Source organism: Schistocerca cancellata, chromosome 6 (genome assembly GCF_023864275.1).
Source record: "Schistocerca cancellata isolate TAMUIC-IGC-003103 chromosome 6, iqSchCanc2.1, whole genome shotgun sequence".
Classification (NCBI taxonomy): Eukaryota; Metazoa; Arthropoda; class Insecta; order Orthoptera; family Acrididae; genus Schistocerca; species Schistocerca cancellata.
In genome coordinates, this window is record NC_064631.1 from 580,764,621 (window position 1) to 580,789,923 (window position 25,303).

The 25,303-nt window shown below is 40.4% G+C and overlaps 1 protein-coding gene across 2 annotated transcripts in view; it reads left to right on the top strand.

The window, feature by feature from the left end:
- The window catches only part of LOC126191297 (actin-related protein 8), a 175,359-nt gene extending 151,158 nt beyond the window's left edge, over positions 1-24,201 (top strand). For both annotated transcript variants that reach the window (XM_049932123.1, XM_049932124.1), the window contains exons 11-12: positions 1,544-1,672; positions 23,074-24,201. In XM_049932123.1, coding sequence (XP_049788080.1) covers positions 1,544-1,672; positions 23,074-23,246 — 302 coding nt within the window. In that variant the 3' untranslated portion in view covers positions 23,247-24,201. The remainder of the gene's footprint in view (positions 1-1,543; positions 1,673-23,073) is intronic.
- Positions 24,202-25,303: the final 1,102 nt, after the last annotated feature.

Here is a 25,303-nt window from a genome sequence, read left to right on the forward strand (position 1 = left end):
ATGAGTGGTTGTCTGTACTTGTTCTGTTGCCAAATTAGAATTTGTGCTTTCTATTTGTCTCATTGATGAAAACATATTATTCTTAATGTATTACATAACATTTTGAATGTTACTACTGCACCCATTGCTCATTTCTGTTTTGTATTTTGGCTGCGGAGTAATTTGTAAATGACTAAACTTTCAACAACTCTTTTGCTGTATAACTTATGAAACTCTTTTATGCTGCATCCTATGTTAAATTTTTAGTGTTATTGCCAACAAGGGACATTTAATAAAGACATTATCATATAGTTTTGTAGTTTTATTAGCTGTGATCTAGTGCTGTGTCTCATAAAACACAATATACATTAATCAGAATAACTGTTGTAAGTTGTAGGCTGTGAACAACACTTGTATAAACTTTTATCACATTGAATTAAAAAAGATGCTGAAAAACGTATCTAATGGATTTATACTTATGGATTAAAGGAGACCACTGACCAAAAAGCAGAATCAGTGTGTCATTGCCAGGCACACACAAATAGAACAAAAGCTTGCTGGCTTATGGAGTGATCCTTTTTAAAGCCAAACACACACACAGATGCTGTAACTTACCAAACGAAAGCATTGGTATGTTGATAGGAGACAATAAAAAACACACGAACACATACAAATTTCGAGTTTTCGGAACCCAAGGTTGCTTCATCAGGAAAGAGGGAAGGAGAGGGAAAGACGAAAGGATGTGGGTTTTAAGGGAGAGGGTAAGGAGTCATTCCAATCCCGGGAGTGGAAAGACTTACCTTAGGGGGAAAAAGGACAGGTACACACACACACACACACACACACACACACACAGCATAAGTCATTCCCATGTGGAATGTTTCCCTCTATTTTTATATATGCCTGTGCCCCCTACATGCTGCTGCATTTTGGCAGGTGGACTTGATTGTGGGACAGATTATGTTGAGTGGGATGGAGAGGGAGAGAAGGGGCAACGATCAGGGAAAGGGGTTGGGGGTGGGAGTGGGTCGCAGGTGCACAAGATAGACATTTGATGTACGATTGTTGGAGCCAGTGGGGAACAGAGCATGCTGAAAGTGAGATTAGGACATGAATTTGGGAGGGGGTACAGGATGGAGGAAGGGGAAACTGTTGGGTAGTGGGTGTGGGGACAGTGGGTTACGGACATTGAGGCCAGGATGATTATGAAAGCAAAGGATGTGTTGCAAGGATAACTACCATCTGTTTAATTCATAGAGGCTGGTGTTGGAGGGAATCACTCTGAAAGCTATCAATCTTTCTTTCCTTTAGTGTGTGCCTGTCAACAACTCAATGCTCCTGCTTTGTGGGTGAGTGTTCTTCTTGTAATCCAAAAATATTTAAATTGTACCAGAACTTTCCTACAAAGTTATCTAACGAGTCTGTAATTTAAATTTTTGCTTGTATTTTTGTTGTGCAGTTCAGGATTTATCAGAATCTTGAAATTGCTGTTTCTTTTTATGGTGTACATTATTATTCACATAAGCATGCACGTTGCTGTAATATTTGTCTTATGTTTTTATAGCTACCGATGATCTCAAGAGAAAAATGTATGGTTGTATCTTGATAGTGGGAGGTGGCATGAAGTTTCCTGGAATAGGAACATGGCTGCAGAATCGAATCTGTCTTCAGATTCCGTACATGTATAGAGCCGGTAAGACAAATTTAAACAAAGTAATCATGCTTGCAGCACTGTTCACAAGTTGTAAATAAGTAATGTTAAATTCGTGAAAACACTTCCAGTTCAAAAGCCAAACATTAATATGTAGTGCATAATACAGGATACACACCGTTCTTTACATTAGATTAAGTCCGACTTCCTCAAAGATGTCATACAAACCAAACTAAGTGATACATATTGATAGAAGAACTGATATCATAATGTTACTTCTATAAATCCCAGGTGATACGGTCCTCAAGATTGTAGAGAAAGTAAAAATTTATAACATTTTCATTTACATAATAATGCAGGAGAACATGAACTGGGGGAAATTTTGCACAGAGCATAATTTAATTATCACTAACACTTTGTTTGATAATCATGACAGAATGCTATATATGTGAAAGGTGCATGGGGACACTGAAAGGTCTCAGATTGATTATATAATTCTAAGACAGAGATTTTAAAAACCAGATTTTAAACTGCATGGTGTTTCCAGGGGCAGATATGAACTCTGGTCTTAATTTATTGGTTATGAACTGCAGATTAAAACTGAAGAAATTGTAAAAAAGTAAGAAATAAAGGAGTTGGGACCTGTATAAATTGAAGAAATCAGAGATTAATGAGAGTTTCAAAAGGAACATTAAACAGTAGGGGAATGGAATGCAATAGAAAATGAATTGGTAGCTTTCAGATATGAATAAAGGCAGCAGAGGATCACGTAGGTAAAATGACAAGGCCTACCAGAAATCGCTGAATAACTGAAGAGAGATTGAATGTTGTTGATGAAAGGAGAAAATATAAACATGTAGCAAATGGAACCTGCAAAAGGAAATATAGGCATCAAACAATAAGACTGCTGGAAAGTGCAAAATGGCTAAGCAGGAATGGCTAGAAGACGAATGAAAGGCTGTAGAAGCATGTGTAACTAGGGAAAGATAGATTCCCTCTACAGAAAAATTAGAGAGACCATTGGAGAAAAGAGCAGCAGTTGTGTGAATATCAAAAGCTGAGATGGTAAGCAAATACTAAGCAAAGAAGAGAAAGCTGGAAGTTATAGATATGTATAGTGGGCTTAAATAAGAGGAACAAGCCTGAGGACATTACTATAGGAAGAGAAGAGGAAGTAGGTGAAGATTAGGTCGGAGACAAAATTCTGTAAGAAGAATCCGACACAGCCTTGAAAAACCTAAGTGCAGTAGATGACATTTGATCAGAGTTGTTGATATCCTGGAGATTACTATTCCATCCACCTAGACAGGTGAAATTTGCTCAGGCTTCAGGATGACTGTCATAATTCTAATTTCAAAGAAAGCAGTTGCTGACAGGTGTGAATATTACCCAACTATCAGTTTAGTAAGTCGTGGCTGCAAAATATTGACACAAATTATTTACAGAATGGAAAAACTGGTAGAAGTCAGTGTTGGAGAAGATCAGTTTGGCTTCCAGAGAAATGTAGAAATAATAACACAAGGCAATACTAGCCCTATGACTCGTCTTAGATGACTTATCAAAGAAAGGCAAATCTACATTTTGTTGCATTTGTAGACTTACAGAAAGCTTTTAACAATGTGGGCTGGACTACAGTCTTTGAAATTTTGAAGATAGCAGGGATAAGTACTGGGAACAAAAGGCTATTTACAACTTGTACAGAAACCAGACTGCAGTTATGAAAATTGAAGGACATGAAAGGGAAGCAGTGATTTATAAGGCAGTGGGACAGGATTGTAGTCTATCCCTGATGTTATTCAGTCTGTTCTTTCAGCAAGCTGTAAAGGAAACCAAGTAGAAATTTTTAAAGGGGATTAAACTTCAGGGAGAAAAAATAAAAATTTTACTCTTTGTTGATGACATAGTAATTCATATACATCTACATCTACATCTACATCTACATCTACATGGATACTCTGCAATCACATTTAAGTGCCTGGCAGAGGGTTCATCAAACCACCTTCACAATTCTCTATTATTCCAATCTCATACAGCGCGCGGAAAGAATGAACATCTATATCTTTCCGTACAAGCTCTGATTTGCCTTATTTTATCGTGGTGCTTGTTCCTCCCTATGTAGGTCGGTGTCAACAAAATATTTTCGCATCTAGAGGAGAAAGTTGGTGATTGGAATTTTGTGAGAAGACTCCGTCACAATGATAAACGCCTTTCTTTTAATGATGTCCAGCCCATATCCTGTACCATTTCTGTGACACCCTCTCCCATATTTCGCGATAATACAAAACATGCTGCCTTTCTCTGAACTTTTTCGATGTACTCCGTCAGTCCTATCTGTTAAGGATCCCACACTGCGCAGTAGTATTCTAAGAGAGAACGGACAAGCGTAGTCAGTAGCAATCTCCTTAAAACGCAGTCTTTGGTTAACCTTCACCACAACATTTTCTATGTGTTCCTTCCAATTTAAGTTGTTCGAATTGTAATACCTAGGTATTTAGTTGAATTTATGGCTTTTAGATTAGACTGATTTATTCTGTAACTGAAGTTTAACGAGTTCGTTTTAGCACTCATGTGGATGGCCTCACACTTTTCGTTATTCAGGGTCAACTGCCACTTTTTGCACCATTCAGATATCTTTTCTAAATCATTTTGCAGTTTTGATCTTAGATCAGGAACAGCAAAGGGCCTATAACACTACATTGGGGAACGCCAGAAATCACTTCTGTTTTACTCGATGACTTTCCTTCAATTACTACGAACTGTGACCTCTCTGACAGGAAATCACAAAACCAGTCACATAACTGAGATGATATTCCATAAGCACGCAATTTCACTACAAGCCGCTTGTGTGGTACAGTGTCAAAAGCCTTCCGGAAATCCAGAAATACGGAATCGATCTGAAATCCCTTGTCAGTAGCACTCAAGACTTCACGTGAATAAAGAGCTAGTTGTGTTTCACAGGAATGATATTTTCTAAACCCATGTTGACTGTGTGTCAATAGACCATTTTCTTCAAGGTAATTCATAATGTTTGAACACAATATATGTTCCAAAATCAACCTTTCTTGAATATTGGTGTGACCGGTGCAAGTTTCCAGTCTTTGGGTACGGATCTTTCGTCGAACGAACAGTTGTATATGATTGTTAGGTATGGAGCTAATGCATCAGCATACTCTGAAAGGAACCTAATTGGTATACATTCTGGGCCAGAAGACTTGCTTTTATTAAGTGATTTAAGTTGCTTCACTACTCCAAGGATATTTACTTCTACTTTACTCATGTTGGCAGCTGTTCTCGATTCAAATTCTGGAATATTTACTTCGTCTTCTTTTGTGAAGGCATTTTGGAAGGCTCTGTTTAGTAACTTTGCTTTGGCAGCACTGTCTTCGACAGTATCTCCATTGCTATCGCGCAGAGAAGGCATTGATTGTTTCTTGCTGCTAACGTACTTCACATACGACCAGAATCTCTTTGAATTTTCTGCCTGGTTTCAAGACAAAGTTTCATTGTGGAAACTGTTATAAGCATCTCCCATTGAAGTCCGCGCTAAATTTCGAGCTTCTGTAAAAGATCGCCAATCTTGGAGATTTTGCGTCTGTGTAAATTTGACTTGTTTGTTTCATTGTTTCTGCAACAGTGTTCTAACCTGTTTTGTTACCAAGGAGGATCAACTCTGTCACTTGGTAATTTATTTGGTATAAATCTCTCCATTGCTGCCAATACTATTTCTTTGAATTTAAGCCACATCTGGTCTACACTTACATTATTAATTTGGAATGAGTGGAGATTGTCTCTCAGGAAGGCGTCAAGTGAATTTTTATCTGCTTTTTTGAATAGATGTATTTTTCAAGGATTTGGGGATTACAGTATTCAATCCCACTACAACAACCCTGTGTTCACTAATCCCTGGATCGCTTTTGATGCTCATTATTAACTCAGGATTATTTGTTGTAAGAGATCAAGTGTGTTTTCACAACCATCTACTATTCGCTTGGGCTCATGAACTAACTGCTCAAAACAATTTTCAGAGACTACATTTAGCACAATATCGGATGATATTTTATGCATACCTCTGGAATTAAACATATATTTTCGCCAACATGTTGTTGTTGTTGTGGTCTTCAGTCCCGAGACTGGTTTGATGCAGCTCTCCATGCTACTCTATCCTGTGCAAGCTTCTTCATCTCCCAGTATCTACTGCAACCTACATCCTTCTGAATCTGCTTAGTGTATTCATCTCTTGGTCTCCCTCTACGATTTTTACCCTCCACACTGCCCTCCAATGCTAAATTTGTGATCCCTTGATGCCTCAAAACATGTCCTACCAACCGATCCCTTCTTCTAGTCAAGTTGTGCCACAAACTTCTCTTCTCCCCAATCCTATTCAATACCTCCTCATTAGTTACGTGATCTACCCACCTTATCTTCAGCATTCTTCTGTAGCACCACATTTCGAAAGCTTCTATTCTCTTCTTGTCCAAACTAGTTATCGTCCATGTTTCACTTCCATACATGGCTACACTCCATACAAATACTTTCAGAAACGACTTCCTGACACTTAAATCTATACTCGATGTTAACAAATTCCTCTTCTTGAGAAACGCTTTCCTTGCCATTGCCAGTCTACATTTTATATCCTCTCTACTTCGACCATCATCGGTTATTTTACTCCCTAAATAGCAAAACTCCTTTACTACTTTAAGTGTCTCATTTCCTAATCTAATTCCCTCAGCATCACCCGACTTAATTTGACTACATTCCATTATCCTCGTTTTGCGTTTGTTGATGTTCATCTTATATCCTCCTTTCAAGACACTGTCCATTCCGTTCAACTGCTCTTCCAAGTCCTTTGCTGTCTCTGACAGAATTACAATGTCATCGGCGAACCTCAAAGTTTTTACTTCTTCTCCATGAATTTTAATACCTACTCCGAATTTTTCTTTTGTTTCCTTTACTGCTTGCTCAATATACAGATTGAATAACATCGGGGAGAGGCTACAACCCTGTCTTACTCCTTTCCCAACCACTGCTTCCCTTTCATGCCCCTCGACTCTTATAACTGCCATCTGGTTTCTGTACAAACTGTAAATAGCCTTTCGCTCCCTGTATTTTACCCCTGCCACCTTCAGAATTTGAAAGAGAGTATTCCAGTTAACATTGTCAAAAGCTTTCTCTAAGTCTACAAATGCTAGAAACGTAGGTTTGCCTTTTCTTAATCTTTCTTCTAAGATAAGTCGTAAGGTTAGTATTGCCTCACATGTTCCAGTATTTCTACGGAATCCAAACTGATCTTCCCCGAGGTCGGCTTCTACCGGTTTTTCCATTCGTCTGTAAACAATTCGTGTTAGTATTTTGCAGCTGTGGCTTATTAAACTGATTGTTCGGTAATTTTCACATCTGTCAACACCTGCTTTCTTTGGGATTGGAATTATTATATTCTTCTTGAAGTCTGAGGGTATTTCGCCTGTCTCATACATCGTGCTCACCAGATGGTAGAGTTTTGTCATGACTGGCTCTCCCGAGGCCATCAGTAGTTCAAATGGAATGTTGTCTACTCCCGGGGCCTTGTTTCGACTCAGGTCTTTCAGTGCTCTGTCAAACTCTTCACGCAGTATCTTATCTCCCATTTCGTCTTCATCTACATCCTCTTCCATTTCCATAATATTGTCAAGTACATCGCCCTTGTATAAACCCTCTATATACTCCTTCCACCTTTCTGCCTTCCCTTCTTTGCTTAGAACTGGGTTGCCATCTGAGCTCTTGATATTCATACAAGTGGTTCTCTTCTCTCCAAAGGTCTCTTTAATTTTCCTGTAGGCAGTATCTATCTTACCCCTAGTGAGACAAGCCTCTACATCCTTACATTTGTCCTCTAGCCATCCCTGCTTAGCCATTTTGCACTTCCTGTCGATATCATTTTTGAGACGTTTGTATTCCTTTTTGCCTGCTTCATTTACTGCATTTTTATATTTTCTCCTTTCATCAATTAAATTCAATATTTCTTCTGTTACCCAAGGATTTCTATTAGCCCTCGTCTTTTTACCTACTTGATCCTCTGCTGCCTTCACTACTTCATCCCTCAGAGCTACCCATTCTTCTTCTACTGTATTTCTTTCCCCCATTCCTGTCAATTGTTCCCTTATGCTCTCCCTGAAACTCTCTACAACCTCTGGTTCTTTCAGTTTATCCAGGTCCCATCTCGTTAAATTCCCACCTTTTTGCAGTTTCTTCAATTTCAATCTGCAGTTCATAACCAATAGATTGTGGTCAGAATCCACATCTGCCCCAGGAAATGTCTTACAATTTAAAACCTGGTTCCTAAATCTCTGTCTTACCATTATGTAATCTATCTGATACCTTTTAGTATCTCCAGGATTCTTCCAGGTATACAACCTTCTTTTATGATTCTTGAACCAAGTGTTGACTATGATTAAGTTATGCTCTGTGCAAAATTCTACAAGGCGGCTTCCTCTTTCATTCCTTCCCCCCAATCCATATTCACCTACTATGTTTCCTTCTCTCCCTTTTCCTACTGACGAATTCCAGTCACCCATGACTATTAAATTTTCGTCTCCCTTCACTACCTGAATAATTTCTTTTATCTCGTCATACATTTCATCTATTTCTTCATCATCTGCAGAGGTAGTTGGCATATAAACTTGTACTACTGTAGTAGGCATGGGCTTTGTGTCTATCTTGGCCACAATAATGCGTTCACTATGCTGTTTGTAGTAGCTAACCCGCACTCCTATTTTTTTATTCATTATTAAACCTACTCCTGCATCCCCCTATTTGATTTTGTATTTATAACCCTGTAATCACCTGACTAAAAGTCTTGTTCCTCCTGCCACCGAACTTCACTAATTCCCACTATATCTAACTTTAACCTATCCATTTCCCTTTTTAAATTTTCTAACCTACCTGCCCGATTAAGGGATCTGACATTCCACGCTCCGATCCGTAGAACGCCAATTTTCTTTCTCCTGATAACGACGTCCTCCTGAGTAGTCCCCGCCCGGAGATCCAAATGGGGGACTATTTTACCTCCGAAATATTTTACCCAAGAGGACGCCATCATCATTTAATCATACAGTAGAGCTGCATGTCCTCGGGAAAAATCACGGCTGTAGTTTCCCCTTGCTTTCAGCCGTTCGCAGTACCAGCACAGCAAGGCCGTTTTGGTTAATGTTACAATGCCAGATCAGTCAATCATCCAGACTGTTGCCCCTGCAACTACTGAAAAGGCTGCTGCCTCTCTTCAGGAACCACATGTTTGTCTGGCCTCTCAACAGATACCCCTCCGTTGTGGTTGCACCTACGGTACGGCCATCTGTATCGCTGAGGCACGCAAGCCTCCCCACCAACGGCAAGGTCCATGGTTCATGGGGGGGGGGGGGGGCAACATATTGAGGGTAAATTAAAGTCACCACCAACTATTATCATATGTGTCGCGTTCGTATTTGAAATCAAACTCAAGTTTTCTTTGAACCTTTCAACAGCTGTATCATCTGAATTGGGGGGTTGGTAAAAGGATCCAAGTATTATTTTATTCCGGTTGCGAACAATGACCTCTGACCATACTAACTCACAGGAAGTATCTGCTTCAATTTTGCGACAAGTTAAACTACTTCCGACAGCAACAAACACGCCACCGCGAACCATGTTTAGCCTACCCTTTTGGAACACCATTAGGTTCTTTGCATAAATTTCGGCTGAGCTTATATCTGGCTTTAGCCAGCTTTCAGTGCCTATAACGATTTGAGCATAAGTGCTTTCTATTAGCGCTTGGAGCTCTGGTACTTTGCCAACACAGCTACGACAATTTACAACTGTTATACCAGTGGTTCCTGTACGTATGTTCTTCCTGTGTTCAGCCTGCTCCCTTTGTGACTGAAGCCCTTCTTGTGTTTACCCGAGACCCTCTAACCTAAAAAACTGCCCAGCCCACACCGCACAGCCCTTGCTACCTGTGTAGTGGCCTCCTGTGTATAGTAGACACCTGACCTATTCAGTGGAACCCAAAACCCAACCACCTTTTGGCGCAAGTCAAGGAATCTGCAGCCTACATGGTCACAGAACCATCTGAGCCTCTGATTCAGACCCTCCACTCGGCTCTTGTACCAGAGGTCCGCAATCGGTCCTGTCGACTATGCTGCAAATGGTCAGCTCTGCTTTCATCTTGCAAGAAAGACTGGTAGCCTTTACCACTTCTGTTAGCCACTCGAAACCAGAGAGAATCTCTTCTGGTCCAAAGTGACACACATCATTGGTACCGACGTGAGCAACCACCTGCAGTTGGCTGCACCCTGTGCTCTTCATGGCATCCGGGAGGACCCTTTCCACATCTGGAATGACTTCACCCGGTACACACATGGATTGCACATTGGTTTTCTTACCCTTCTTGTGTCAGCCAAGACCCTAAGAGGCCCCATAACTCGCCTAATGTTGGAGCTCCCAACTTCCAATAATCCCACCCTCTGTGATTGCCCGTATCTTGCAGGCTGAGTGGTTTCCTCTGAAAAAGGACAGGCGACAACATCTGGCTCAGTGACAGTGTCAGCCAAAGACAGCACCTGGAACTTGTTTGTCAGACAAACCGGGGAGGCCTTATGTGTGGCCGCCTGGGAAGTCTTTCACCGCCTGCTTCACCCTGGGGCGACCTCTCACTTGACTGCAGGTGAAGGGTCAGCCTCAGTGTGAACAGTAACCGGGTTGGCCACCAGTGAGGACTGATCGGAGGACTCTGACATGCTGGACGTCCATTGGGTCCCCACGGCCTGCCCACAACAGTGGTGCCCTTCCACTGCAGCCTCAAGCTGTGTAACCGATGCCATCACAGCGTGAAGCTGAGAGCGAAGTGTCACCATCTCAGCTCACATCTGCACACAACAATCGCAGCCCCTGTCCATACAAAAGACCGTGGAAAACTAAACTATGCTGATAAACGGACTATCGGCACAGGCTGCACAGCTATCCTGTAGATCCTGATGAAAACGAACGAACTGTGTCTAGTAATACACAGATATTCAAAAACCTAACTACCGAAGCACTGAGGTGAAACTAAATAATTTGCCCCTGATTAGGAACTTGTAATACGTCACAAAATCGGTTTACTTTCTGACACAAATGAAAATGCGAGAACTGTGGCTATTTGTTATTAAATTTGCACGTAGAAACACAAGAAACTAAACTAAACATAGATGATATAGTAAAATTCGCTCCTAGTTAGGAACTCGTAAATGTCACAAAAGCGGTTACTTCCCTGTTGCTGCATCTGTCTCGCTCGGCTACTACTAATTCTGTTAGAGACTGCTAAAGACTCGGAAGAACAATTGAATGGAGTGGATAAGGTCTTGAAAAGAGATCATAAGATAAACATCAATAAAAGTACAATGAGGGTAATGGAATCCAATTTAATTAAATCAGATAATGCGGAGGGAATTAGACTAGGGAATGGGTCACTAAAAGTAGTAGAGGAGTTATACTATGTGAACAGCAAAATAACTTATGATGGTGAAAGTAAGGAAGACATGAAATTCAGAATGACAATAGGAAGAAAAACATTTGTGAAAAAGAGGAATTTGCATTTGAAATATGGCGCTATGGAAGAATGCTGATGATTAGATTGGTAGATCAAATAAGAAATGAGGCGATGCTGAATCAAATTGGAGAAAAAAGTAAATTATGACACAACTTGACTAAGAGAAGTGATTGAGTGATACACATTCTGGGCATCTGAGAAATTGTTTATTTGCTAATAGAGGGAAAAGGGGGGGGGGGGGGGGTGAAAATTGTAGAAGTAGCCAAGGCCTGTATATAGTATACAGTAAGCAGGTTGAAATAGATGGAGGTTGCAGTAGTTATTTGGAGATGAAGAGACTTGCTCAGAATAGACTAGCATGAAGAGCTGCATCACACCAATCTTCTGACTGAAGGCTATAACAACAACTTTTATTGATCACATTATTGCATTAAAGCTATGTCGAAGTCAGTTATTACATAGTATTCATATTATATGACATAGCTAATAATATATACATTAATTGATTGTGGTGCAAAATTCATCAGTGGACTAGACAGGGCTTTCAATCGTTCGATCCTTTAGGCTCCTCTTAGCTATACTTTATTAATAGTTAAACTTATTATGGCTAATGGCGCACTATTAAAATTATGTTTTCCTCAATAGTGGGCACCTTTTTGGACCAAAATGAGTGACTAAGTCTTTGTGAAGATTGTTCTTATTCCTTGCGGTGATGACATTAACTAAGTTGTTGGTTTGAAAGAAACCTATACAAGGTGGGGCAAATAAAAATGGATCAGAGAACAGCGTTCCAGGGTACAAAGAAACACAGCAGAGGAAAGGAAAAACAGTGCTAACCTCACTATAGCATATGTTGAAAGTTATCACAGTCATCTTTTGACAGTTTTGGGCCTCAGTCAGCAAGTTGCTGAAGCTGGACTGCTGGAATTGCTGCAGTCTCATCCAAAATGTTCTGCTGCAATTCTTGAAGACTATTAGGGTTGTTGCAGTACACTTAGACTTGAGGGCTCCCCACACAAAGTAATCGCACACTGACAGATCAGGTGACCAGGCCGGCCAGCTAGGGCCGTAACCAGACTGCAGGTCCAGGTAGAGTATTTGTCCAGATAATCGAGGTGATATGCCAGTCTCTTGCAACAGGTGTTGGGTCAATTTGTTGGGACTTTGAAGCATTTTCTGGTTAACTGCAGGCACATTTTTCTGGTGTGTGGTCACGTTTTTTGGATTGTTCAAAGCAGATCCTGTCTGATGCCTTTTTTGGACTAAGCGTTGCATGGCACTGTTTGCTGGTGCTTTGACACCCTTAAACTTAACAGCAAATGACTGATCACACTGTTTCCACAACTCTGTCGTCGCATAACTTTCCACAATGAGCACGCTGCTCCACTATGAGTACCGTTGCCCCGTCTGCACTGCTCCACTCACACTGACACTGTCTGCAGTATGCTCTGAACTGGCTTGGCTCATGTGGCTGGCATACATGTGGTGTGTGCATCAACCAAACGGTGTTTGGTTATATGCATAGTCATGTCCAATTGTATCAACTCATCCAGGCCACTTTTGCTTGCCCCACCCTGTACTGTGTTACTAATGACAAATTTCATCAAGTAATAAGTGTACTGAGATGCTGTAGTTCATATATCCAGCATTCTGCAAATAGCTCTTGAATTTACACCATAAATTATTCATATTACATGACTATGGACCAGGAAAACTTACACTTGATTTTACAAGTTAACCCAAAATTTGATACTGTATGGAATTACAGAATCGAAGTGAGAAAAGTATGCCCAATGTTCTTTATGTTCATATCATTTTTGTCTGACAATTTTTGAAGTGCAAATAATGATTTGATTAGGTGTTTCAGCAGTTCCTCCAAACTGAATTTGGTGTCAAGTTTTAATCCCAAGAATTGAACACTGTCAGAATTTTCTATCTTCAAGTCATCATACTTTATACTTATGTCAGGTGGAAACCTCTTTCTGATTCTGAATTGCATATGGTGATTGGCTGGGAACTATTCATTAAATTTAACTGAAACCTTTTTCCAAAACAGCATTTCATTTTCTATGTTTTGCAGTATTTGTATTATCTAGAAACAACACAATTTAGCTGCTGATAATGTTACTGTGTTATTAATCTGGTATCCTGGTCCGACAATTTTGACAGCCCGCCAGAAGGCATGGACGTAGACAGCCACTAAGGTGACACTCCTATAATGCGAGTGCTGCTATCGCCACCACAGTGCTATGTGTGGGCCATGCCCACTGTGCCAACCTATCGACACTCACAGTGGTTCTGTAAAGCCAGCAGCACAGAGGCTCAGACCGCAGTCATGCGTGTGATCGTTAATGTATTCGTCATTGCTCTGGTCACTGATAGTTGCTGTGTCTTGGTATCCGACTTGGCTTTGCTCTCTGGTCGTGGTATGTAGCCATGTGGTCTATGTTGTCAGTCGTCCCTACTTGTCATGTGTCTCTGCATTGTACCGGGAATTCCCTGTTGTGAAGCCGTCAGCAGGTGCACTCCAATCTTACTCGATTCCAGATACTATAATCAATATACACAAAAAAGCAAAAGCCCTAAAATGAAATCTCACAGAACACAATGCATAGTTAATTTCAGTTCCTGTGTAATTCGATACTGTAATATAAAACTTCTTCCAACTGACACCATTTGCTTCCTGTGTTATATGACTTGAACCATTTCAGAGAATTTCCTCTGATACCATAATATTTTAATTTGTGCAAAAAAGTGTTGTGATTTTCACAGTCGAATGCCTTTGAAAAATCACAGAATATTTTGGAACCCTATAATTTGTTGCCTAATGAGTTAAGAACTTTCTTGCCTCTCATATAGTGTGTCAGAACCCTTTAAAAATCCTACCTGTGGCTTCAACAATATATTGTTTGTTGTTGTTGCTTAATAACTTTTGTAAAATTGAGAAGGTTGACAAAAATGAAATTGGCCAGAAGTTTGATGGTATTTTGTCATTCTTACACAATGGCTTAACTTCAGGATGTTTCACTGAATCAGGAAGTTTTTCTGCTCATAGGTGACTGGTTACAAAAATTACTTGAGATTTTGCTAAACTCGAACAACACTCTAATTAATTTTCTTGATATTGTATCATAAACATTAGATTTTTCGTTTAGTGAAGAGATTGGATATGAAGGAATGTGTCAGGACCAAAATGTTTTAAGTTACTGTATTTTACATCCTGTTGGGCCCGCAGCATAGTATACTTTGAGATAAGATATTATGGAAATTATTTCTCCAAATCATCTGCAATAAGGTAGAATGATTTTTAATATTTTACGACAGGCCTGTTTCGGCTTATTGCCATTATCAAGTGACGACTAGATGGAAGTGACAACCATATTGCTTAGACAGTAAAGTCCTTCTGTCATGTCTTGGTAAGTATAGTGGTTCTTGTAGTTATCGAAATTTAAAAATATGTTATCTTTTTTCTCCAGATATTTTGACAGTTCAGATTTGACGTTTTGATAACTACAAGAGCGATTATACTTACCGAGACATGACAGATAGACTTTACTATAGATGCAATATGGTTGTCACTTCCAACTAGACACCATTTAATAATGGCAATAAGCCAAAACAGGCCTGTTGAGTAAAATATTAAAAAAAATTTTACCATATTGCAGTTGATTTGGAGCATTCATTTCCATAATACTGTATTTTAGTTGCCAGGGGATCCGCAGCAGAAATAAACTTTTTGGAATAACAGTAATACTCTTTTATTTTGTCTCTTTCATTATTGCACAAGGCACCCATCAAATGGACCTATTAGGGTAACAGTCAAAACATATTTTGGTCATGCATTGTTAAAATGCAGTTCGATGACCACATTTTAAAATAAATCACCAGGTGCCAAATGTTTTTTGCACAGCAGTGATGTAACATGATGTTATAGGCGAGAGAGAGACAGTAACAGTGACAGTGGACAGATGAGTGATGCATGTGGCTGTAATATGTTTGGTGCAAGAAGATTTGTGAGAGTTGCAGTGGACTTGGCGCAGATGCTTTGCATGTTTACCTTAGTCATTCACGTGTTGAAAGCTTGTATATGTCTCTATGACAACACTAGTGTTGTTGCAGCTCTGCACACAACTAATGTTTTCACCTACAGCCATTTGTGCTTCACAGTTGAAAGCAGTGTTGTCAGCTATCTTCTTTTGCCGACTGTACAACAGTAGCAGGTACTGGTCGTGCATTGTGACCACACCATGAAGTGACTGCCGTTGTTGTTTCTTGTTTAGGCAGGAATTGTTCTGGTATTTCAGAGCAGGGCAATAGTCAACAACATGTGCCCAAGAAAAACAAATGGATGCCATTACTTTTATGGTCTGCTTATTTACCTAAACAGTTGCCCATCAGATAAGTTTCTGGAGCATAGCAAGGGCATCTCAGTTGATGCTTTGTGGACTTCTCACAAAGCTTGTGAATGGAGATTCTACAGAAAACATTGTCTTGGCAAAGTACATTGTTGTGGCACTGCAGCTTGACTGCTGTGAGTGGTTTTAACAGGTGGAGTAAGTGAGAGAAGAAAGCCAGTAAGGGATGGTTGGGAAGGTTTAAGGGTTGGGTGGCTGATACCGTACACTGAGAGCATACGAGATAGAAATATACCATGGGTAGCTCACTCTGGCACAGACAGGGAAAGTGTGGTGCCCAATGATGTGGATGAACAGATTGGGAGGGCAAGATAGAGCAGGGGACGAGGGAGGGAACGAGTGTAGAATAAGATAAGTGGGGGACAGGGATGGAGGTAGGTGTGCGACAGGATACAACAGGACCGCAACATTGAAGAGGCTGTTGTAAGGACAGTTACCCACTACATAATTTGGAGAAGCTAGTGATGAGTGAGGGGGGAAGAGGGGTCCAGATGACATGATTCACAGGTTCTAAAACAGCCATTGAAGTCCAGCACACTCTGCTCTGCATTGCATTCCACAACTGGGTGTTCAAGTCTCCACTTGGGCAGTTTGACATTGGAGTTCGCTCAGGTGGTCATGTCTGCATAAAATGCTGTGCTGAAGTTACAGCAGAATTGGTGTGTAATATGGCTGCTTTTATGGGTGGCTGTGCTTCTGATAGAATAGAGTAGGATGTACCATTGACAGAACCAAAATGTGATGCCTCATGTGAGTCCATTTGACTGGTGTTGCACAGGGGTCTTCCACAGATAGCTGGCCCATATGGCGAGAGAGTTGAAATGAGATGTGTTTAATCCAACATGCATACTTTTTCTTTTTATCACAAATATAGAATTGTGAATGCTCCACAAGTGTGCTTTATCAACTTTTGCAGTTGGCATTCTCCCACTGTTTTCACTTAAAGTTGATTAATTCAGGAATACCAGGATTTAAAAATATTGCATTTTCACTATGGTCTAATGTAAAAATACATGTGTCAAAATTGAAACTTAATAACCAGTAATCTAGTTGCCTTTGGAGACCAGTTTTTCGCAATTCTGGGAAAGTGACTTGTTTAGACTAAATTTCTGTGATTCAGAAGTTATTAATTTACTAAGATATGATTCCAACACACCACCCATTTTTATACCCCGTAATATTTCAAAAAATTATGTTCTGGTAATATTGAAGCTCAGAATTTCCTGAACATGGTTGTTGAACATGAAATTATGGTACCATTATGATATGAGAATGTAGTGCCTTGTGTTTCTGTAAAGTACAAGGACACAAAATATTTGGTTTATGAAGTAAATGGTCCTAGAAACTCAGGCCAGTTGCCTTATTTTTCTTTCTCTTATATCATTAATTAATACAGCATTCTCTTGTAAATAACTAAAAATTATGAAGTGAAGTGACACATTACTGCTAAAAGGTGAGCCTATGAATAGCCAGACATGAGCCTGGAGTGGGGAGCCTGTTTGTGAATTCACGAGAGCACATACTATTTAGTAGAGGTGGCAAAAAATAACGTAACTGATAGAAATAACCGGTTACTGAGAAGTAACGGTTACTGCGATAACCGTTCCTCTGATTCTGGCAGTTATTTCAATAACTGTTTACTGTCAACAGTGCCTCGCGCCATCTGTTGACCGAAGATCGTACTGCGCATTTGGAAGGCGTTCTATAGACCATGGGAATAACTGTGAGACTGCGCGCCATCTGTTGATAAGAACTGTGTACTATTTCGTGGGCCTTCGTTACTTTTAGCATAAACAATTAAATAAAGTTAATGTCCGAGCCGTGGCTGATAGGAGCTGCAGTACAGGCATTAACAAGTACGGTCGTTCCCTTAAGCCACCGCCTTACGTGTTAATTTAGCTTGGACGGGTAGTAGAAGGAAAGTTACTTAGGAATTCGAGCGACTATGGAAATAACTGTCAGAGACCGGTATTCTCCTCTGGCAGTTATCGTTATTGGCTCGTAGTTCTAGTTCTCTGGTAGTTATCGGGCTACCACCACAGATAACCTAGAAGCTGGTAACGGAATAACTGTGTGTCTAGACGTTCCTGACTCGGTGACTCCAGTTAAAGGTCGTAGTTCCAGGTGATATTTCCAGAGAGGATAGTAACTGGAGCGAACAAATATTTTCGTACTGCTACGGAAATAGCCGCTGGCCATCGCGAATGACAAATAACATGTCAGAAAGTATAACATAATACAGTGGAATATAATAATTATTATCCTCATCATTTGTCAGGAGATTGTCAAAATATGTGAATATATCACAGTAACTGCTAATATTTACAGAATTGGTACACTGACAGAATAAAACACAGTTACGTACTTTTAATAAATTTATCGTACACAGAATACCCGATCTTCACTGTTGCAACCAAGTGCTGTCAAAACTGAAATATAGCAGAATTTTTACCTAAGCTGGTCTATCAGTCTCTGTTACGATATTCATCCACAGAGTAGAAGGAGGGGTCGATGGAAGCATCTGATTCCACCCGTCTGCTTCGACGTAAAGGTGTTGTGGTGTGTGAATGTCATTACGGCACGGTGTTTATGAGTTGGTTTGTGTGTGTGTGTGTGTGTGGGGGGGGGGGGGGGGGGCTGTCGATCTAGGTTGCAGTGCCGGAATTTGCTGGTGATAATTAAATTTTTTTTTCTAGCTGTGATGTTTTGTGTATTTATGATGTATTGAATGTGATTTAATTTATGTAGGGATGATTGATTTGTGGACTTTTGGGATTGTGGTTTTATTTTTCGCAGTTGTAGGTGTTGTTTTTTTGGCATCAGTAGCTGTGGTGGACCTATATAGGTCACCGGAAATGACCGATTCCCATTTTCATAGTTGTGTGTGTTGATGTTTTAGTGTCGTCAACTGAGGTTGACCAATATAGGTCAAGGGAAATGTCTGATTCCAATTTTCGTACTTTTAGTTGTGGGTATTGGTGTTTTGGTATGGCCACCTATAGTTGACCTATATTGTTCAAGGGAAGTGTCCGATTCCTGCAGATTTTTGTTGGTGTAGCAGAATGCTGTAATTTTTTTTTCTTTTTGTTCTTCATTTTGTGTTTTGGGATCATGGTGTGTTTTTTTACTAGCTTGTCCTCACCCTAAAACCCCCAACTTCCCGCAGTTGTCCCATTGGTTTGATTGTATTTTTGGTGGGAAATGTTATTGTATTATTTATATGTATCTTCGTGTTTGTTGCCATGTGTATGTAGTGACGTCATAGACACACTTAAAATAGCCATTTCCGGCATATTGACGACGGGTGGAATCAGACACTTCTGTATCAAATAGTCTTTCAAACACACTGTAAACCGTGCCTTATCTGAAACCAAGTTTTTAATGGTTGCTGACTTGCTGGCAGTTTATTGAAAATGCATGTTCCTGTATATTGGACCCCTTTTGGACCAAGGTAAGTAAGTTTAGGTCTTTATGTAGATTGCTGTTCCCATTTCTAGTACTGATATTATGTATTAAGCTATTGGTTGGAAATACTTGTAACAAATTTCATAAAGGAATAAATATATTAGGAAGCAGTGGTTAGAATACAAAGTTCCTTGAACAGGTTCCTACATGATGTTCTTGAATTGATACCACAAACGATTTTTATTACACGCTTTTACATGCGAACAACTTTTGCTACGTTTGATAAGTTCCCACAGAATATGCTCCCTTATGAAATAACAGAATGAAAAAATGTGGTAGGCCCTTCCCAACTGAATTTATTATCGAGTTGTAGTCCCAGAAATGTAACACTGTCAATCTGCATGTCTTCATATGTTATAAACATGCTGTCGCTGGAGAAATCGAGCAGTTTGCAAATCTGACATAAAACTTGGATTAGCGTACTCACACTTTCCCCAATAGGACTAGCTTTTACAGCACAGGAGTAAACGAATCTGTCACATTACGTATATTTTTTGTTGTATTATAAGGCTGTACACTTTATTCTATTATGTGAGCAGCACAAGAAGTTAAGCTTCGAATTTAACCTACAGTACTCAGTTTACATATTACTTCATACTTAAAAATGCACGTTGTTAACATTTTACTTAAACAGTGCTTTGGCGAAGTTCCGCGTACTTTCTGTCGCAGCTGCGAAGATAATATTTCTAATAGCGACCGATAACCTACAAACATATAATATGAAACATTAATAATCGTTCTAACATCAACTAAAATGTACCCGGAGTTCATAAGCTAGGGTTATGACACGATTCATACGACATTCCTGCTATTTCACACTACTCGCAGTTATACTGATAACTAAACTGATGGATTCCAACTACGTCGTTATTTAACTGTCGGAGTTATCGGTATTCGCTAGCGAAAAATAACTTGGCAGTTATTAATAACGGTTAACGATAACGGTTATCAAAGAATAACTGGAACTGTGATAACGGTTACTCCAGAATAACCGTTTGGCCCACCTCTACTATTTAGTAGTAATGTTGAAAGCATATGGGAAGGCATTTCACAGGAATACTATCTCAGTTGTTGAGAACTGTGTTCATGTAGTGGGAGAGCAAAAATAAGTACTGTGTTCTTACATGTAAACAAACAGCAGACAATGTACACTCCTGGAAATGGAAAAAAGAACACATTGACACCGGTGTGTCAGACCCACCATACTTGCTCCGGACACTGCGAGAGGGCTGTACAAGCAATGATCACACGCACGGCACAGCGGACACACCAGGAACCGCGGTGTTGGCCGTCGAATGGCGCTAGCTGCGCAGCATTTGTGCACCGCCGCCGTCAGTGTCAGCCAGTTTGCCGTGGCGTACGGAGCTCCATCGCAGTCTTTAACACTGGTAGCATGCCGCGACAGCGTGGACGTGAACCGTATGTGCAGTTGACGGACTTTGAGCGAGGGCGTATAGTGGGCATGCCGGAGGCCGGGTGGACGTACCGCCGAATTGCTCAACACGTGGGGCGTGAGGTCTCCACAGTACATCGATGTTGTCGCCAGTGGTCGGCGGAAGGTGCACGTGCCCGTCGACCTGGGACCGGACCGCAGCGACGCACGGATGCACGCCAAGACCGTAGGATCCTACGCAGTGCCGTAGGGGACCGCACCGCCACTTCCCAGCAAATTAGGGACACTGTTGCTCCTGGGGTATCGGCGAGGACCATTCGCAACCGTCTCCATGAAGCTGGGCTACGGTCCCGCACACCGTTAGGCCGTCTTCCGCTCACGCCCCAACATCATGCAGCCCGCCTCCAGTGGTGTCGCGACAGGCGTGAATGGAGGGACGAATGGAGACGTGTCGTCTTCAGCGATGAGAGTCGCTTCTGCCTTGGTGCCAATGATGGTCGTATGCGTGTTTGGCGTCGTGCAGGTGAGCGCCACAATCAGGACTGCATACGACCGAGGCACACAGGGCCAACACCCGGCATCATGGTGTGGGGAGCGATCTCCTACACTGGCCGTACACCACTGGTGATCGTCGAGGGGACACTGAATAGTGCACGGTACATCCAAACCGTCATCGAACCCATCGTTCTACCATTCCTAGACCGCCAAGGGAACTTGCTGTTCCAACAGGACAATGCACGTCCGCATGTATCCCGTGCCACCCAACGTGCTCTAGAAGGCGTAAGTCAACTACCCTGGCCAGCAAGATCTCCGGATCTGTCCCCCATTGAGCATGTTTGGGACTGGATGAAGCGTCGTCTCACGCGGTCTGCACGTCCAGCACGAACGCTGGTCCAACTGAGGCGCCAGGTGGAAATGGCATGGCAAGCCGTTCCACAGGACTACATCCAGCATCTCTACGATCGTCTCCATGGGAGAATAGCAGCCTGCATTGCTGCGAAAGGTGGATATACACTGTACTAGTGCCGACATTGTGCGTGCTCTGTTGCCTGTGTCTATGTGCCTGTGGTTCTGTCAGTGTGATCATGTGATGTATCTGACCCCAGGAATGTGTCAATAAAGTTTCCCCTTCCTGGGACAATGAATTCACGGTGTTCTTATTTCAATTTCCAGGAGTGTATTTCAGGAATAGAATCTGGCACCATCAAATATTATAAGTGTTGTGAGAATAAACTGTCAATAAATATCAGTGCATGTGTTGGTGTTTTTTAATTAACATGCCTACAACCTCATACTCCAGTGCACTTCCACTATTGAGAATTTTATAGATTCACAGTTCACAGAGACAAATGGTTTAGCATGGTAAGGAACATACACCAAAAACATTTGAGGTTGGGAGTAGATATTGTATAAGGATGGACTAGATTGGGTGGGTGGGTGGAGGAATATTGCCCTATAAGGGGTTGGGAGTGTTGTGGGTAAGATGTTCCTAATTTCAGAAAATAATGGTAAGTAGCTGAAAGCCTGGCAAAGGATGTTTTTCCAGTCAGGAGTGACATTGATTGATGAGGGTGTGTTCCTTTAGCTCTGATTCATGGGGGTGGTTGGAGGATTAGGTGCATTGAGAATATGGTACAGGAAATATGTTGCAGGTTATGTTTTTGGTTTTGAGGGTAATGCCTTATAATTTGTCATAATGCCAGCATTTATAGAACAATCCCTTGCTCTATAATCAGTGCCTCATTAAGGCTGTTACAGACAGGCATTACCTTGCTTCACAACCTGTGCCATCTGAGTTCTTCCTCCCCAGCCCCCCTCTTCCATTATCAGCTTCTCAGTATGTAGTTGGGAATTATTCTTACAACAAGTACTGCAATCCTTTTTGTCCACAACCACCCACACACTTTTTTTTCCTGTGCCTCCCACTTGACTCATTCCCTCCCAAACCAGTCTAACCCTCACTCACACTACCCACCTCCTTTCTTCCCTTTGAGGTTCACCTTATGATGTTAATCTGTGATATAAACACCTTAAAGTTTCTATGTGCACCACATTAATCAACTACAGGTGAGTAGTTGCCTGTTCACATTTTTGTTTGTGGCATTTTTAAGGGAGCTTCTATGTTGTCTGTTAATTATTGTGTTTCATATCGACACAACTACTATGACAGTTTTTGAAAATTTTTATTGTACTTACCTGTCCTTTACCTGTAAATTAAGGTGTTTTTATTTCTCTTTCTCAATATCCTGTTTTATGTCATTCCTTTTCAGCATTAAGAGTTAGCAGTGCCCTTCTGTAAATCTTTTTGTAACTGTGATAAAAAAATTTAAAAGCTCTGGCACCTTTGTTAAGGAACTAGATTGTGGAAAATATTTTTAATAGCTTCTTTTATCAACTTGATAGAGGAACAATATGTAAGAAAATTACATTTGATAGTGTTTGCTCAAACTTTCCAGGCCACTTCCAGCTTCTAATTTCACTTCTGTTTTGGCTGCTCAGTATTGTCTAATGTCTCTTTTTTCATCTGTCATCATCGTTACTTGCTAGGTAGGTTTTTTACAATCCCACCTTACTATGTGGAAAGAAAATTTGCAGTTTAGTCTAATCTTTGTTTTGTACTTTACATTTGCAGAACAATTGGACATCATCACAAATCCAAAAGAAATGGATCCCCAGATAACTACTTGGAAGGGTGCAGCCATAATGTCCTGTTTGGAATCAGCACAAGAGCTTTGGTTGTACCCAAATGAGTGGCAAAAAATTGGAGTAAAACTTTTGAGAGAGAGGGCACCATTTATGTGGTAAAAGATTTTATTCCAGTCCATCATCTGAGATACTGTTACAAAACAGTATGCAATTTTGTGTAAAAGAAGACTGCTGCTATCTTCAGTGGAGAGAGAGAGAGAGAGAGAGAGAGAGAGAGAGAATTTGTGTGTTGAGAAAACATAGAATCTTTTATTTAAAAGTTTAAGAACACTACCAAAATAAATTATACAGGACGGATTTTCAGGGTCAGTGTTAACATTCTAGGTGATAAAATTTTGGTCATATTACTTTCACAGATTTTTTTTCTATGTTCATGCGCGAATATCTGTTGCTGATGTAATAGAAGGTGGAATTTCAACTATAGTAACTTTGAAATTCTCTAATACTAAAGAACTTTGCTACTGAAGCTATAATCTTATTCTAAAACTCTAATTAATACCTGATAACTTAAGGAAAAAAAGATGCAGTGACCAATGTAAAAGTGTTGTGATTCAATTAAAATGTAATTCCATATAGATTTGACTGATTATGAAGATGTGTCACCACTATAAAGTAAATTGATGCAATCAGTGTTTTAATATTTTGAGAGACGGTTGCGTAGTAAGTATAGAAATGCAGCATTATCCATGTGCTCTCTCTCTCTCTCTCTCTCTCTCTCTCTGCCTGTCAAACAAAACATAGCCTGTGCTGTCATCACAAGATAGTAGTAGGGCTTCTTTAATTGTGTGGATAGCAAGTTTCATCACATAATGATTCAATTATCATGCAGACTTTTGAAACAGACAGTGTAAAGTATTAGTTTTTATTACTGTGAGTGGTATCTGCTGTTACTGGAGTAAATAAAACAAAAAGAAATTAGGTATTTTCTGATCCTGATCAAATGTTATTGTGTTAGAAAGTGTAATACAGTCATCTACTACAATGTACTGAAACCTGTAATCATGATAGTGTATATGAGTTCAAGACTGGAAAAATAAAAGAGTTTTTGAACATATTGATCATTGCTTATCCAACAAGTGATTGCATCATGTTTTATGAAGAAAGCTGCTCCTACAATAGCACTTATGTCATACCTATAGGTAACCCGAAACAACCATTTCCAACTATTGAGTCTGTTAATGTTGTAGGAATCTTCTATGATACATGCAGTAGTAATTCGCTAATATATTCCCATAACTAGATAAACTGATTTTATTTTCAGGATTCAAAAATACCTTTGACAACAGTACATAAACATGAACATCATCAAAGTTAGTTCAGCTGACCAAGGAAACAAAATACAAACTTTTACTTGTTGTCACAAATCAATGCTTCCCACACACTCCCTTCGTGGTAGACAGGAATTCCCAGACTGTGCAGTTATTTGTTAATGCACCTACCAGCTTGCTCTAGTATAAACTACTGATGTGTCTGGTGATTCTTGTGGACTTGTTTGCTGAGGTGAGGGTTACTCAGGTGTGTGTGACTAGGTTAACTGATGGGATGCTTTGAAGTCATTGATATGGAGTCACAGGGATTCTGTCATTTTGTAGTGGCAGCTGGTGTCAGCAAATATACTGGTTTGACTCCTTCCACTGATACCATTAGTACTCTGCCATTTAAATTGTTTGCAATGTATGTTCATCACATTTGATTACTTGGAATGGTCCAGAGTATAGCATTTGTAATGGTGGGTGCACGTGCGAGCACATTTTAAAATCTTAATGAACAATAACTTTCTAGTCTCCATAGTGGGTTAGTGGTGAAGGGCATAGCTTTAGAGACTTGGATCTTGACTTGTTGCAGTAAAAATTTCAGCTCTGGTTCAACTGACAGCTGTTGTGCCAAAAAGAAAAAGAAAACCCCCTATGGCGGTCAAAATGTTTTCCCATAAACCATTTCCACTATTGATGCTCCAGTGTGTCTGATTTGAAAGCTGTGCAGAGGCCCAATATGGCCAGTTTAGTGTGGGGGGTCCAGTTGTTTCCTTGGCTTTTAAGTGCGGCTTTTATCATCTTACACCAGTACACTACCATCCCATTGCTTTCACAATGATAGCTGTTTGTATGGCAGTGCTGGAACCCACACAAATCGAACGGTTGGAAACCCACACAAAT